Source organism: Etheostoma cragini, chromosome 11, assembly GCF_013103735.1.
Source record: "Etheostoma cragini isolate CJK2018 chromosome 11, CSU_Ecrag_1.0, whole genome shotgun sequence".
Classification (NCBI taxonomy): domain Eukaryota; kingdom Metazoa; phylum Chordata; class Actinopteri; order Perciformes; family Percidae; genus Etheostoma; species Etheostoma cragini.
This window is the reverse complement of record NC_048417.1, coordinates 12,883,447-12,899,994: the sequence shown is the minus strand read 5'-3', so window position 1 is coordinate 12,899,994 and position 16,548 is coordinate 12,883,447. Positions and strand designations below refer to the sequence as shown.

Here is a 16,548-nt window from a genome sequence, read left to right as displayed (position 1 = left end):
CTTGCAGACTCTTCGGTCAGCGTGTCTGTATACAAGGTACAAAGCACTTCAGCTTCAACCCGACAATTTGTTCAAATTAAGTCCAAAACAAAGTGCATACAAAACTCAGCCCCGCTAAACAAAGTAAAAAAAACTTCCACAAGAACCAAAAGTAATCTCAACTGCACTTGCTGGAGCTAACAAGTTTTAATCACTACAGCTTTAGGCTGTTTGGTAGGAGTTTCTCCCCCTTCCCCTCAGAGGGTTCCAACTGTCTGAGCAAACTCGTTCAGGAGTCAGATGGAAACCCTCTCCCATCAAGTCAGGGGAGTTTCTCCCTGATCAAGCACATCTGAGGTGAGAACAGGGATACCTTTGAGATAGGAGCAGCAAAGTAATACAAGAAATTGAGAGTTTTAAGCCCTAAATTCAAGTAGCTTCTGCACAAAGAGATGGCGTTCAACTTAAAGTCAGACTTAAGCCTACCCATGAATTAATTAAAGGATTCTGCCCAAAATACAAACCTGGAAAGGTGCGAGTTCAAATTAGGAACTTAGTCTCGTAAAGTTAAAGTAAATGGTATCTGTGCCAAGATTTCAGCAAGAGCAGGGAAGTCATGGGGCCCAACCCTTTTCACGGCACATTTACTGTACAATACCACAAAGCTGAATGACGGGTGAATAACTAAAACGATGCAAATGTTAACCACTTTACAATGATTACAAGAAACCAACCCTTGATTGTTGAATTGAGACATACACCAAAAACTCAGAATATAATTAAACCTTTATTCCACCCCCCCAATCATACAAAAACAGGCCCATCACTCATGAGGCCAGGCAGTCTTCAGACTCCAGCTTTCATCTGGCTGTTGGGTGGTATCACCTTTCCCAGGTGGATCCCAACCGTCAGCCCGAACTCCTTGGTGGCAAGCTTCTCATGGACCTCAGGCTTCAGCTGGTAACCCTTCTCTCCATCAAAGCAGTCCAATGGAGTGAAGGAAAGTGGCTTTTCTCCCAGGAGGCCTTGCAGACGTGAGCGCCAGCCCTCCAGCATTGTGCTGCGTGCCTCAGAAGGAATGTAAGCGGGAGCCCAGAAGATCTGAGGAGCCAAAACCTGGAAGCCACAGTAGTGCAGGATGCCATTCTGCAAGAGAGAAACATTTAGTCATTTCGAAAAGAACACCGTAAAGTTAGGGGAAATCATGTTGCAGTACCTGTAGTGGCCACAGTGTAACATTCATGTCTCCATTAATGCCATTTGCACGGAACATGGACTCCTGAGATCCAGTAGTGAAGGAGAGCATGGCTTTCTTGTCCTGTGCAGAAAGCCAGATTGTGGATGTAGACTTTAATCCAGTATCGCAATGTAAGCCTCCAATGGATCGCTTACCTTAAAGATTCCCTGACTGTATCGCTTATCTTGTGAATATGCATAGCCAGAGGTAAGTACGCGGTCGATCCAGCCCTTCATGATTGCAGGAACAGTGAACCAGTACATGGGGAACTGAGAAGTAGGGCTTAAAGTTAAGTTACCATAAGGATCAAATAAATATTAGGCTACTATCACTAACCGCTACCTGAAAAATGATTAGGTCTGCTTGAGTGAGTTTACGTTGTTCCTCAGTGATGTCAGCACATAGTTTTCCTTCCTCCCATGCAAGTTTAGTCTCCTCCGCATAGCAGAAGTGTTCACCATTCTTAACTTCTCCTACAGAGACAATATGCTTCAATTCCAAACAACACAATCAAGCAGAATTTTAAATTCCAGTAAGAGGGTTACATACCAGTGATGTCCTCAGTAGTAGCAGTTGCTTTAAACTTCATGGCATATAGGTCAGATACTTCTACTGTACAGCCATGAGCAGCTAAAACTTTTACTGCAGCATCTTTGGCTGCAGCGTTGAATGAGCCAGAGCTCTGGTGGGCATACACGATCAACACTTTCTTTGCAGCTAAACCAAAGCACACATGAATGAGCACACAGATAAACTCGGCAAGTGAAACACTAGCACATTATGACATACAACCTTAAGTCAGAACAATATTCAAAAACACAGCTACAAATCTCACCCATTCTAAAGCAGGAGGTAAACTGTAAACAATGAGCTTTAAAGTTAGCTGGTATGTTGATGGAAAGAGCAGCTCATTCTGGAGGACTTCTCAAGGTACCTGTTTTATACACCACACTCAACACACAGTTTCTGGCTCATTTGCACTCTCACAGGTGCTGTCAATCAGCAATCATGGTCATCAATCAATCAGCTGGTGTCTCTCAGGATCCTTATCAACATTGCTACATGTCTTTTCTACACACCCGACCAGCACTCTGCAACTGCACTGTGACATAGCTACATATCTCTTACTGAACGTGGTCTGCATTATTAAATGAGGAGTGGAATGTACTGTGGTACCACTGAAAGTCAATAATATGTTTTTTGACATTTAAACCAGCTGCAGATTTAACACATTTTAAACACAAGATAAACATACAATTATGCTATTGCACACACATCTTCTAATACATCGTGTGTTTTTCCCCTTTTAACCTGCCCAGAAAGAGACAGTGTGTCATTGTTTGTGTGTCATTTATACAGTAACCGTGTGGATATTTTTGAGAGCGTGCATGTCTGTCTTTGTCTGTCTGTGTACAAGATGTTTAAAAAATGTTGTGCCACTCTTGATGTCTTCAAACCACATGAAGCAGATGTGGCTCAGGGATCCTCTCATATTGTTACTGGTTTCCAGCTCTGTTTTCCTTGACGTTACTTTCCTCTAACGAAACAGTTGCCTGCGGTCGAGCTCACTCACGAATGTTGCCTTGTAAAAAAACAAAATCGACTCAGCAATGGACATCAAAGGCATGAGACATAAGCTGGCACACATCTGGTACCAAAATCCACCCTGAGTCCCACACATCCAGCCATTGTGAAGAGGAGGGGGTTAATGAACAACGGCAACATATTTGCAGATAGGCGTACATGCATGCAAGCATGCCGCATGAGTGAGACATATGGATACAGTTTGTCAGCTAAGCTTCTTCCCATTGTCTCTCTTTTTTCTCTACTATTGAAAATTGATTTGAGTTGAAAGGGTTGGTAGGTATTTGTAAAATGTCATTGATGAATTTAAAATTATGAGGCAGCATGGTGATTATGAGGCCAAATCTTTTTATCTCTGTGGCCTCTCTGTTTTTTCACACCATCCCCACACTAGTATGTTGGTCCTCCTTGTGCTTCATATTGAGCCTCTGGCGGCATTCCCTTTGCTGTGACAGACAGGGATCATGTGTTTTTCCGGGAGGTATGTTTTTATGGTTTGTGATGTTATTTGAGTTTTGTGTGACAGAAAAGTACACGCAAGTATGTTTCACACTTTCTACTACATGTGTCAGGTGTTTGGTGTGTGCTGCTTAAGGCTTAACAGAACATCTGCAGTCCACCTTTACAAAAACCACAACAATGCCCTTATAGAGTACATAGGGGCATTCCAAATGTACATATGTGCAGAGGCTCCCAGCTTGTTTATTATTCTGATAAATGCCGAAAAATAATATGAAAATCTAGCCTACAGTGCCATCACATGGCCAATGTGAGAAAATACAGCTATTTGGTCATTTCTTTAAATGTGGCCAAACTTTGAATACATTTTTTATACGTTCTGCAACTAAGGATACAATGTATTCAGATGGTACAAAACTAATATAATATATTATTTCTTGTAAATGTTACAAGGACAACACTAACCTACCCATAGAGAGATTACCAAATGATGGCCTAATGATCAAGAAGCTCCTGAGCCAGAGCATCTATTGGAAGTGTTATGTTTATTTTTGTTTCTTTAAAGTCAGAGCTCAGTCAAAAATAGGGATGTCCCGATCTCCTGTTTTTTCCTTCCTCATACTGATCTGATTCCTTTCATACTAAGAATCTATGTTGGGTAAGGATACCACATCCGATCAAGTTTTTATTTTCATTATCATTTTGTTAGATTTTTTCCAACAGCTGCATAGTGCACACTTGGGCTGCAGAAGACTGACATTAAATTTATTAACATTTAAATATGGTTGGCAGCAGAACAGATTTATAACTGAACACAAATAGAACCTGCATAGAAGATTTACTTTGGTGATTCTTTCTGAATGTACAGTATCCTGTGATTACTTGTATAATACCTGTGAGAAGGGGTGTCACTGTGGTAAAGGGATTTGTGCTCTTCATCTTCAGCGTGAACATAATGCTAAAGTTGTGAGTGCAGTGTTTCAGTTAACTTGCAAAATGTCATTGAATATGAGCAAGATGGCAATGGGGTGAATACAGAGTGCCTTTGTTGCATTTGTCCCCAGGAGCTCATGCCCCCATTGATAGTCTACCCATTTTCCTTCTTCACAGAAATCGTCCTCCTACTTGCTACCACTAGATGGTGACAGTGCCCATTTACTTCTCCCGGGAAGAGATTGATTTGATGCTGTTTACGGTTTAATCCCAGTTTGTGAATACCTGCCAGAGTTTGAGGAATAGTGAATAATAGCCATCCAGATGGTAAGTCATGAATGGGCCGTATATTGGCAGAACAGAATCATTGTAAAGCAAGCAAACGACAACCTTTAAGAGATCAATGTCACTGATCTAATCACTCAAATGACCATAAGTAAACAGAGCTCCAAGATTTATTGTGATTATTGTTGGCACACTTTCAGCACTGCTGAAAAAAAAATTTTAAATTTAAAATACATTAAAGTCGTTTCAGCTGGAGGAAGTATAGGTCTTGCAGAGGGCTCTAAAACATGTTCAAAATATTCGCTAAATCAGGCAATTGTCTGATATGAAAAAAAAATACCAAAACAGATGTTTATGAAAATGTCACAATCCCTAACCCCATAATGTTACATTATTAATTTAATGATTTATTGAACATGATTAATTTAAGCCCAGAAATATCATCTGAAACTCAGTATTGGAATCTAAAACCAGTTAATAAAGAGTTTATCAGCACCTCGGGACAAGCTGCTGAATTATGGGTGTAAAATTAAATTAGGAGAAATACCAGCCATGAATGTATGGCTGCAGCCTGGAGCGTCCGATTTCATGCCATCCCGCTTCATGCCATCCCCGAGCTTCTACTTTTCAAAATAAAAGCTCGCATCTGGGATAAAATAAACTCGCGTCGACTACTATGAATTAAATACTTTAAAAAAAAGATGTCTGTCTATAAAATGAATGCAGATTACAGGCAAACAAAAACAAAAAAAAACTTCTGCCATCCCACCTAGTGCCGTCACCGAGCTTCTACCTTTCAAAATAAAAAACTTATAAAAATATCTTTCTTAGCCTACTTTTCAAAGTAAAAGCTCGCGTCAACTATGCTAATGACTAAAAATACTTGAAATGTTTGGTGTTTTTTTTTTACTTTACAGTCACTGTAAAGTAAAAAAAAAAAAACACCAAACATTTCAAGTATTTTTACTGTAACGGCAATCATACAATTGAATAAAATACTGAAAAAAAGATCTACAAGATAACTGCCATACTGATGAATAAAACACTTAAAATATATGTCCGTCTAAATGCAGATTATGGGCAAACTAAAACAATCCCAATCCCCTTCTGCCATCCCGCCTGGTGTCGTCCCCGAGCTTACTTTTCAAAATAAAAGCTCGTATCTGGAATAAAATTCATTGAAAAATAGTCTCTCTCTATTACTTTTCAAAGTAAGCTCGCGTCAACTATCATGCTAATGAATAAAATACTTGAAATATTTGGTGTTTTATTTTTATATTTAAAAATATATATGTCCGTCTCTAAATTATAGGCAAACTAAAAGATTCCTTCTATGGCTGCAACTTGGAGCCTCTCCAGTCTCATGCCCTCTGTAATGTCTGTAAGCAAGTGTGAAAACAATATAGAATATAAAAATAAAAGGAGTCTTGGAGAGAGTGCAACATGTTGTTATATTCTTGTTCTTGTGTGTGCAGATCCTGCCTCAGGAAATCCTGCGTTAGTTGGCAGGAATGGCTGCGTCGCTGATGCAGGTTCATCAAGCGACTCCATCTGGAAAATGTATCGCGATTTCGTATTTTTGACCCTCAGTATTACCTTTGGACACACCATGACATTACATTTTTTCGTCAAAGTAGTTATGCAGTATGAATGAGTCCACTAAAGAACAGCATGCACAAGCATGTTGCATCACCGTCAGGACATTTTTCCTCATTTCTCATGACTTTGACATGGTAGCAGTTGCACCATTGTTGGCGACGTTTTAAGGTATAAAGAAACATTTTTTGACTCTTTGTGGTGGGACAAGAATAACAGACAGTGGATAGACACAATGAGTGGAGTGTAATTATATCACAGTTCATGGCATACGGGTCAGGTAACACACTTCAGGTTTTGTGTGAGACAGACACATTTCCAATGGGACATGAGATCTCAAAATCATGGAATAAATATAGAACTTGTCACTTTGTCATTTTCAATGACAAAGTGACAAGATTAAAACAACATTTTCTTTCCATATCAAGGGCTTCAACAATGAAAACCTTGAGAGAGGAAAGTGCAATCTAATCTTTCTTTCAGCTTCAGTTCCTCACACATCTGTGCTATTCTTTATTTGAATTAAAGTTACCATATCACAATACTTTCCTTCTTAATGTGGACACTTTTAGGTCAGCTGCATAACCCATCTTTATAAAAGGCTACAAATGTACACAGCACCACTGCTGTGACTGCATAGCGACGGATGGTCCAAAAAAAAGCAGCAACAGAAAAGAAAAGGAATCTAAAAATCCGAATTGTCATTAGAAAGTTGAAATAAAGAACCTAAATGTGTTGACATTTGGCCTTTAATACATGACATGCTAACTATACTAATGCTATACACTTTAATGGACCAATGGACCGGTCAGTGCAACATATAATAATTTCACTCTACGCTAACCTTTGTCAGCCGAAAGTAAGGTTTTCGGCCCCTGAAGGCAACACAGTGAAGTGATGTTCACTGAACTGTGACAACATCTAGCAGCAAAACACAGAGTTACATAGAGTGGATGACAGACAATCATTGTGTGTATTTATTTAACAGGAATGAACCAAGATAGGAGTCACTGCTTCCAGAGTAAGTTCTCTGACTAAAGCCAATCTCTGTCTTCTATGCTCCTGGGGAGTTAGAAAACAAGTGTCCCCTGTAATGTCTGCCTTACTGAATTGGCAGAAGGATATAACACTCAAATTTTAAATCAGATGGCTTTCCCCTGTGTAATTCATAGCTGTGCAACAAACCATCCACTCTGCTTTTCCATTTAAGCTTCTTTTCAATCAATTATATTTTGTAAAGGATGTGTTTACTGCCTCATCCTGCTCTTCCGGGATGCTCCTCTTACTTTACAGTTGAGCATTTTGTGCCCAGGCCTAAAATAACAAAACACAACTAAGAGCCAGATTGGAAGTAAAACAATATAAAACGTTGTAAATGGCTGGATACGTTTTTTGTTACGTTGTCGATAATGCAGAAAAAAATAACTCTACTAAATAAGATAATAGCATAGCTCCTCCCTTTACTTTACTTTACACAAACTGTATGGCATACATTTGGCACCATCTCATCTCATTTCATGAAAGAATGGCTCCATTTAAACTATTAAATATTCATGAATTATTTATTTACTGTATTAGAAACTTCATATGCTTGCCTGTAGACAAATTGCACATTTGTTGTACATCATTGATTACCAATGATCATTTTTTGCTTAGGAACAATAAAGTTACTTTACTCTACCTTTGGGTTTTTGACCCTTGATTAGATAAGCATTTGGAGGACATCGTCTCCGGCTCTTGGAACTCACAATGAGTATTTACTTGTATTTTTAAGACTTAATTGTTGATTTATCAATTAATCACCAGAATTATCATCAGTATAAATAACCATTTTTCAATTTTACCTACTGCATTACTCATGTAATTGTAATTTGTGTTGAATGTTGTTTTAAATTGACATTATTGTCTGATTGACATTATTGTCTTATGGACATGGTGTCTCATGGAAGGCCTCAAGAAATTCAACAGAACTGCTGTCATGTCTCACCTCTCTTCTCCTCTTCTAATCCCCACTTCCTCTTCATTTCTGTAACCATGGTGACGAAGATGATCAATTTGATGTAAACTGATTCCAAATCAGCAGAAACAATATATGACAGCAGATGGTTACCAGACAGAGAAGAGAGCTGAAGGAGGGGGTGTGAAAAATAGGGACCAAATTAAAATGAAACTACTTCAGCTCATTTGCATTTACAGTGTGTGATTTGTTGGTTACACAAGAGGATTACAGAATCTGGAAAATGGACGTGACAGAAAAGTGATACAAAGTAAGAGGAAGTAAGGAGGAATAGGAAGTTGGAGCACAGTTCTATGATTGACAAGTTTGTATATTGATTGAGTATTGTATTGGGCTTTTTTGCACATTATCTTTGTATTTTTCGCACATTATCTTTGCATTTTTTGCTAAATTGCTGTGATTAATAAAGTTTCTATCTAAACACAAACAAACGCAGTGGATTAATGGAAACTTTTTCACCACTGAAAAACAGATCCTGCACATCCATAACATGCTTTACTGCGGATGTGAGCAAAATATTTTGCACATGCATTTTCATTAACACACATGCATGCATGAGCAGATGAGGAGGAGGAGATGAAAATCTGAGGTCTGTGGCTCTGGCATTTGAACAGATGGTGTCCAGACTGAGACAGACAAGGAGTTAAACCAAGGAGAATTGGTGTAGAAAAAGGGGGGAGGAGAGGATACAGCACAGACAATGTGGAGCGCAGCAAAGAGCACAGAACCTAAAAGTCCTCCTATAATTTGTGATTCTACTGAAATTAAGTAGTTTTTTTTTTTTTTGATGTTGTCCTTTGAAGGTCCAGCTTTACAACGGCCGTACAGACAAAGGACCTTTTTTATCATCTGATATCTTAAAGCATTTGGAAATAAAACAGATCATTTGAAATGCTGGGTGGGGTTTTAAATCATCATGCATTGCATCACTAGTCTTGGCCAGGTGAGTTTATCATGAATCTGCAGTACAAAGTTAAGGTTCTGAGCAGTGTGGAGGCATCGGGCATGATCTACTCATTAGGCCTGCTGCGATAACTGTAACTTTAGATAAAAGAGGGTGAATAAAACTAGATGGCATTGGCCATTCTGGGGGTATTTCTGAACAGGAAACAACTATATATGTCTGAGAATTTCTCCAATGTGGATGTGACATAGATTTTATGGTAAAATCTACAAGAAACAGTTGGAACTGTTTTGATTTTGCAAGGTTTGAAGTGATTAAACTAAGCCTTAAAGTGACAACTATATTGTCCACTCTTGTTTATGGGAAACCAGAATACAAAGTCACATGATCCTGTAGGGCCTGTGGTGGATGGATGAGATCGTAAAGACATATGGTTGTGCCTGTATAGAGTGCCTACCTTATTGGTCAACAAAGTTTGGGTTGTTACAAAATGGTTATTGCGCCCCGATAACAAGTTTGGGGCAGCGGCTTACACACTGTCCCATACTAGCATACCATCTGAAATCTGCTGTCTTACCTGATTTGTATGTTTAACTGTTTTAACTGCTCTTTAATGTTTAATTTCTTATAGTGCCATGTAACTTTTATTTTTGTATTTTATTTTTGACTTTTTTTAATAGCTCTTTAATGTTTAATTTCTTGTACTACAATGTAACTTTTACTATTTTAATCTTTTCATGTAAAGCACTTTGAATTGACATGTTGCTGAAATGTGCTATACAAATAAAGCTGCCTTGCCTTGCCTATTGATGGTTAAGTGGTAATAAGTGGTAATTTTCTTCCTTGATAACAAAGAAGAGGATTTAACTGTTAAATGTTTTGATGGATGGAAAGGAGACATTTTCCGATCTCATAACACCTGTAGCTCTGTGCCAAAAGTATAATTTATTATTACAGTGTTTAAAGTAAAAGGAAAGGCCTGTCCACAGAACTACAGTACAGACAGGATTGATTCTGACAACTGTATCTGTTCAAAGAACTCATAGCAAAACAATCCATTTCATAACATCCACGGATTTTCCTGAAAATCATATTACCTATTGCAAACCTTACATACCTTAGGCTTAGAGCATAAGAAACTGTATATCCCGCACAAATAAATATTCGGTTGTGTCATCTTAAAACATGCCCTGATAAGGGTCACACTGTAGTTCTTGCCAAAACCCAACTAGCTAGTTAGCTAACCCAACATGGCATTCTCCTGAATCCTTAATTAAGGATGTGTCCTTTTTTTCACAATTGGAAACAAAATAAAGTGTTTGAGGCTCCGAATACCTCAATATACAACACAACTAAATCAATGAAGCAGCTACATTCAGTCTAATCAGACTGAAAAAAAATGCAAAGTAAAGAATGTGCTTCTTACCCTCAAATCAATCAGGTCCTCACTGAAAATAGTGTGCAAATACTGCTTTATATTTACAAACACCAATTTTGATAAGTGGTCTGCACCACATGACGTGTCTCTTGTCCTGTGATGAGTGTTGTGGCTGACATTTCCCATCAACAAAACAAGAACCAGTCACATCTTGGAGAGAATGGTAATGTTGTTAGCCATGTGCCAAGGCCTTTTCAGTACCCAAACATGATCCCCACTGAGCATTTATGGTGCCATTTCTGACAGTGTCTGACATTCGTCACAGAGGTAGAGGCCCTTTGGTGATTTATTCACAATGATTATATTAGTAAAGATTAGTACTAATATTCCCTTAATAAATGAGCAGACGAAAAATAGAATGCCAGAACCCCAATACCACACTAACCACAACAGCGTACAACACAAATTGAACCACAATGTCCGGCTTTATTCTCATGTGGTACATAGATACCACACATCCACTATGTTGGCATAAAGGCACTAGATTCAGTAGGATTTATCTTATTTGGTGTCCATCTATTTCTTTCTTGTTTGGATAAATGAGCTGTTTAGATATACAGCCCCCGTTCCATCACCTTCCTTCTCCTAACCCTGTTCGGCCATCAGCAATTGGCCCATTAAAGTTTTGCAAATGGAAAAAAACGTGCTCTAGTGAAATGAACAGCTCATGACCAAACCAAATGGTGTGTACAGATTCCCAGCTATTTTGCAAGGCAATTTAGAACTCTTATCACTCGCTCAGTTTACACAGACGACCCAATCTTTCTTTAGACATAGGCTGCAATGACCAGTTGTTTTTATTATTATTGTTTTACGTTTAAATGGGCAGAAAAGGTGAATAGAATTTGAGACTATTACCCACATTTGACTCGATTTTCTTTAGACACAGGTGCTTACTTGACCTTATACTAACAGGATCCAGGGGGAAAATTGCGTCATTGGAAGTCGTTTCTCGTCTCGTAGACTATAATCATTGTACGTTCATAGACAACAAGGGTGATAATAAGTTCACTGGGGTAACCTTTAGAATGAAACGTCTGCACCTCGAACCAATCTAACTAATAAAGCTCTGTGTGCACGAAGGCGCGTTTCATCTGCAGGAGAAAAAAGTGAAAGCTGAGTGGAGGTTTGGACAAAAAAATGCCTTATCCCATTGTGCGTCTCGTCACTTCGCACCAGTTTTAGGGCTGTGTATCTTGCGCACAACCAGGCGAGGTTGGCTGGAAGAAACAGGCAGAGCAACAAGCCAGACTGTTGCTAAAGGACGTACTCTGCACTTGACACCATGGAGGAAAATGAGCGCGGCTGCAAGACCTTTTCGCCCACGTCCGGTTTTCAGCGCTTTAATTCGACTGAACTACATCAAACCCAAGACAGCATGGAGGCTGAAGGGGGAGATAACTTTATGTGAGATTCAGTTGGCTCTGTTATTTTGAATGTGCAAGGTAAGTTAAATGTAATGTTGTTTACTTCTCCTGCACTCCGGCGAAGTTTCAGAGGTTTGAGCTATTCCGTAGGCTAGGCACGGGTTGCAAGCTAAAAATATTAATACAATTTTAAAAAGCGAATTATTAAAACACACATCACAACGAAATTAAAACTTTAAAAAAGAACAGAAAATAATGACCATCCTTCAGTGTACTCCTGTGTGTGTGTAACAGGCTTCTAATCTGCTGAATAAGAAGTTCAGCGCAGAAAAAGAAGATATTCTGAGTTGGTAATGTCAAAATGTCGTTTTCTTAGAGAACATTCCAGTGAAGATTAAGTACCCATGGCAGAATATGATGTTTATCTCCCTAATGTTTGGTAATTCGATTGTTGAATTTTTATGAGATAACAAGAATGGATACTTCTTTAAAGAAACGTTATTTTTGCTAAATTTGTTTTTGTAGTCTTGCTGTTGTTGCAGCACCTCGGACAGCGTCTGTCTCTGCGAGCAGAAAATGTGCTGATCATCCACTGGGGGGCAGCACGAGTCCCTCTTATTCCAGGGTCCTTTTTCCCTTTTCTTGGGCTTAGTTTTACATTTTGACTGACAAAAATAACTATAATTATGTAACTATATTTGACTATCAAAAAAGCAGCAAACAAAGATAAACACAAGCTAACAGTTATCATAATGCAAATTTATTTTTGGGAATAGTCCATCACATACATGTTTGTCTTATTACTAAAGTACAGGCTAATGGTAGAGTAAGTAGAGCACAGTTAAAGATTTGGGTCACCTTTAAAAGTCAAACCAATTTGAGATCCTCCATCTATTTACGATGCCTTGCGTAACAAACGTACTCAAAACTTGTACTTAAGTAACAGCACCAAGACAAAGGTCATGCATCCAAAATCTTACTTGTAAAAGCAAAAGTATTGGCATTAAAATGCATTTAAGTACAAAATATGAATTACTACTTTTAAAGAATGGGGCCATTTACAGAATAATATTATCAAATATAATTTATGCTATTATATTATTTGATTATGATTAGTTTGCATTACTGGAATATGTAGATATACTTTGATATTGCAGCTTGCTAATATCTACAGTATGTATTTTATATATATATATATATATATATATATATATATATATATATATATATATATATATATATATATACAGTATATTACCTGTTATAAATAAGGCTGGGTAGCTTGTGAATTAGCTACAAAGGATCAATAATGACTTATTGATACAATATCATAATGTTGTTGATTACAGTTTGTATTTTTAATCTGAATCCCAAAAGTAAATTGTTACTGCAATTATCAGATACATGCAATTGAGTAAAAAGTACAATATTATCCTCTGAATTGTTGTAGAGTAGAAGTACAAAGCAGCAGAAAATAGAAATTGTCACGTAAAGTACAAGTACTTCAAAATTGAGTGTATTGCGGTAGTTGCTACCACTGGATACCTCCATTTATGCATTGATCTAGAGCACATGAGTTTTTGTGTATGAAATAAAAGTCCCTTGCCTTATTCTTTCCTTGTGTTTTTTGACCAATTCCTGGTAATTAGTCATAAAGTTGAAACAGAATCATTTCCAAAGATCTCTGGATATAGTTTTACTGACTTTTACTATTTTCTTTAGGATCTTTCCCAGACTGTGGTCAGAAACCTGATGCTCAGTCCTGACCAGCCTGAGTCTGACCTGCCCTGGGGACAAGTCAACAGAGAGACCCTTCTGGAAACTTTCAATGTGCAGTGTGGGTCAATGCCAGCCAAACCTGAGGATGGAGAGGGCAAGGCATGTACCGTGCACATGCCTGCCCTCAGCAGGGAAGAGAAGAGGCGGAAAAGGCGCGCGACAGCTAAATATCGATCAGCGCATGCCACCAGGGAACGTGTGCGTGTAGTCTCCTTCAACCTGGCCTTTGTGGAGCTAAGAAAACTGCTCCCAACACTCCCACCAGACAAGAAGTTGTCTAAAATTGAGATCCTGCGACTCGCGATTTGTTACATCTCCTACCTCAACCACGTGCTGGATGTTTAGGCTGTGATGACCAACAGGAAGAAGGACTGAGGCAGGAGGACTGTTTGTATAGCAGCTGAATGATTTCTTAATATTGATACCAGACAATTTGAGAAAGGCCCTGTATATGGTTGGTTATGCAACACACTGAAGATTACAGTGCATCCTAATTTGGGGACTGTCACAATGATTGTTCATCATGGGAAACAGTTGCTTCAGGCTTAATGTCATTAAAAGGATGAAAAGAATGAAAATATTTTAAAAGCTGCTGTATATAATATATGTTCAGCCAAACTACTAAAACGTTGCAACAATCACCTTAAATTTGCTGCCTTTGTCTTTAGTTGGGACTTACTGTTTGCACCAATTTGTAAACATATTCAATTCAATTACACAAAAAATAGTCAACTGGACATTTGTGTGCTTTAAATAAATTGTGACAGCTCAAGAAATAATCAAGAAACATGTCTGATGCTGGTTTGATGCCAGTTATGTTACGTTTTAGATTTTATCTTAGATGGTGACTTCTGAAAGCTCTTTTTAATTTCAATTAAAACCATTAAGGGACACTACCAAACAAGCTGTTCCTCCACCACATAAATGAGGTCTTGGTATTTGTTGGGTTTTCTCTCCCTCTGGATGGGGCAGGTCTCCAACAATATACAATACAATACAATATACAAATGTGTATACATAGGCATTAATGTGAACATGTGAAATGAAGAAACAACAAGTGAACAACAAGAAATTGTAATGCTCATATAATGCTTTTTTGTGCACGTTATATTTTTACAAATTGAAAAATCCCAAAGTCCACCCCAAAGGCACTTTGCAACTTCCAGAGAAAACCCACTTCACAAAAGGCTCCAAACAGCTGTATTGTAGTCCAGCCTTTAGTTCCGTGACAAATGTGCGTCACTTTGTAACACATCTTATAATGCTCGCCATAGCTGATAGCGAGGCATGCCCTCATACTCTGGAACTGACTAGCTAGCAGAGCTAACAGAGAGCTCAACACACAGGGTGAAAAGAGGAGCTGCAGCAATGTGCAGTACAACAAAAATATGGTATCTTTGGAAAATTAAACCATGTAAACCTCTCAACCCGAAAATTAACATAAAAGGAACATTTTAAAAGATAAGAAAAAAAGAAGTAGTATATTTTGGTGTAGTGTTTTGGGATTGATGCCAACATGATTTGGTGACGATTTGGGTAAAAACTTTTAGTCACTTTAGCCCAAAATATTTGAACAAAACAGTTCCCACTCAACATTTTGCAATGGAACCTGCCATCATATTTTCTGATGCTTTTAAAGTTTTGTCAGTAGTCAGTAGTGTCTGTAAAGCAGCCCAATTGGCCTTATATGTCCTTTCAATTAATCAAGCATACATATTGTATGGTTACATTGAACATCTATGGTCTTTTGTCAGTGTTTTTACTATTACTACCCCAGCTTTGCACATTACCAAAACCTGTTTTTTATATTTTGTATGAGATTTCCGTACTAACTCCTGTGTCTCCCTTTGATATCCCTCTCCATTTGTCAGACGCTGGCTGTGCTCCTTCTCTCATCCCTTTATGCGAGTCTCTGCGGTGTAATGTGGCCCAAGGGGCTTGAGGTATTGTTCATGTCCACTCCAGCAGCACAAGTGACAGCCCTTTGTCCACACACTGCTTATTACACACACTACACACTTGGTCTACACACTGGATACAATAGCTATGTTAGGAGAGTAGAGGCCAAGACTAACATCAGATTTTAAGATAAATGGGGCAGGAAAAGTTGTAAAGGCCATACATAGATGGTTATTAATATTCAGTATAGATATAGCCAATGTGGGTCAAATGCTAAACTAGGCAAGAACTGTAGGTTGTTTAAGTCTGCATAGAGCTCTGTCACACATGTTTGAAAGGAGCAACACTGCCCTCTGATGGAGCTTCATAGAGGGACATTCAACTGTTAAAAGTTCATATTCACTTTTTATATATTTTAAAAGAATCTTGCACTTTTTTATTTAAAGAGCACTTTCCTAATATGTATTTGAAACATTTGCATGAGCATATTTATGTGTACCACTAATGCCTGCATGTTCTACTGAGTTATTGTTGGTCATGACTTGGTTCTTACTTGATGTAAGAATATTTATGCCATCATCACATCAATTACAGTGGGTATCTTAAGTGTTTATCTATCACGATGCAAGCCAAGTTATAGTTAGAGGTAGTTATTGCTGTTGATATGATAGTCAAGGTTATGGCTGCCTGTTTTGTTTGTGCCTTGGAAACTTGAGGAGCTGTTCTGGAGCGTTCATTGGCGTCATTTTACATGAGATTCATCAGCAGAAGGACTTTGCTCAGTTGTTAAATTTTCCAAAATGAAAATGTTATCTGTTAAAAAAGCTCTAGAACAGCTACTGAATGAACCTTGATGTGAACCTTTCCTTGCCATCGCTGTTTTCAAGGTCAACAATAAACTTTAAAAGTCAACATTGCTAAATTGTTTTACTGATATTATTGTTGCTGTTTTGTTTTTCATCTTTTGAACATTTAATGAAGTGTTGTTGTGCCACCTGTGGCCTACCTTGCCTTTTTTCCTGGGTACAAATGCTAGACTTTTCATAGTAGTGGGGGGGGGGGGGGGGGGGG

General features: G+C 38.3%; 2 protein-coding genes across 2 annotated transcripts; one reads left to right on the top strand and one right to left on the bottom strand.

Moving 5' to 3' along the window:
• Window positions 1–788: 788 nt before the first annotated feature.
• On the bottom strand, window positions 789–2,226 carry LOC117952876 (ribosyldihydronicotinamide dehydrogenase [quinone]-like). The gene is made up of 6 exons (XM_034885473.1): window positions 2,052–2,226; window positions 1,766–1,933; window positions 1,559–1,689; window positions 1,372–1,485; window positions 1,196–1,297; window positions 789–1,125 (listed from the first exon to the last, which is right to left on the bottom strand). Exons 1-6 carry the CDS (start codon window positions 2,053–2,055, stop codon window positions 826–828), a joined length of 819 nt encoding a protein of 272 aa, XP_034741364.1. The 5' UTR covers window positions 2,056–2,226; the 3' UTR covers window positions 789–825.
• Window positions 2,227–11,600: 9,374 nt separating this feature from the next.
• On the top strand, window positions 11,601–14,544 carry LOC117952854 (helix-loop-helix protein 2-like). The gene is made up of 2 exons (XM_034885444.1): window positions 11,601–11,877; window positions 13,522–14,544. Exons 1-2 carry the CDS (start codon window positions 11,869–11,871, stop codon window positions 13,921–13,923), a joined length of 411 nt encoding a protein of 136 aa, XP_034741335.1. The 5' UTR covers window positions 11,601–11,868; the 3' UTR covers window positions 13,924–14,544.
• Window positions 14,545–16,548: the final 2,004 nt, after the last annotated feature.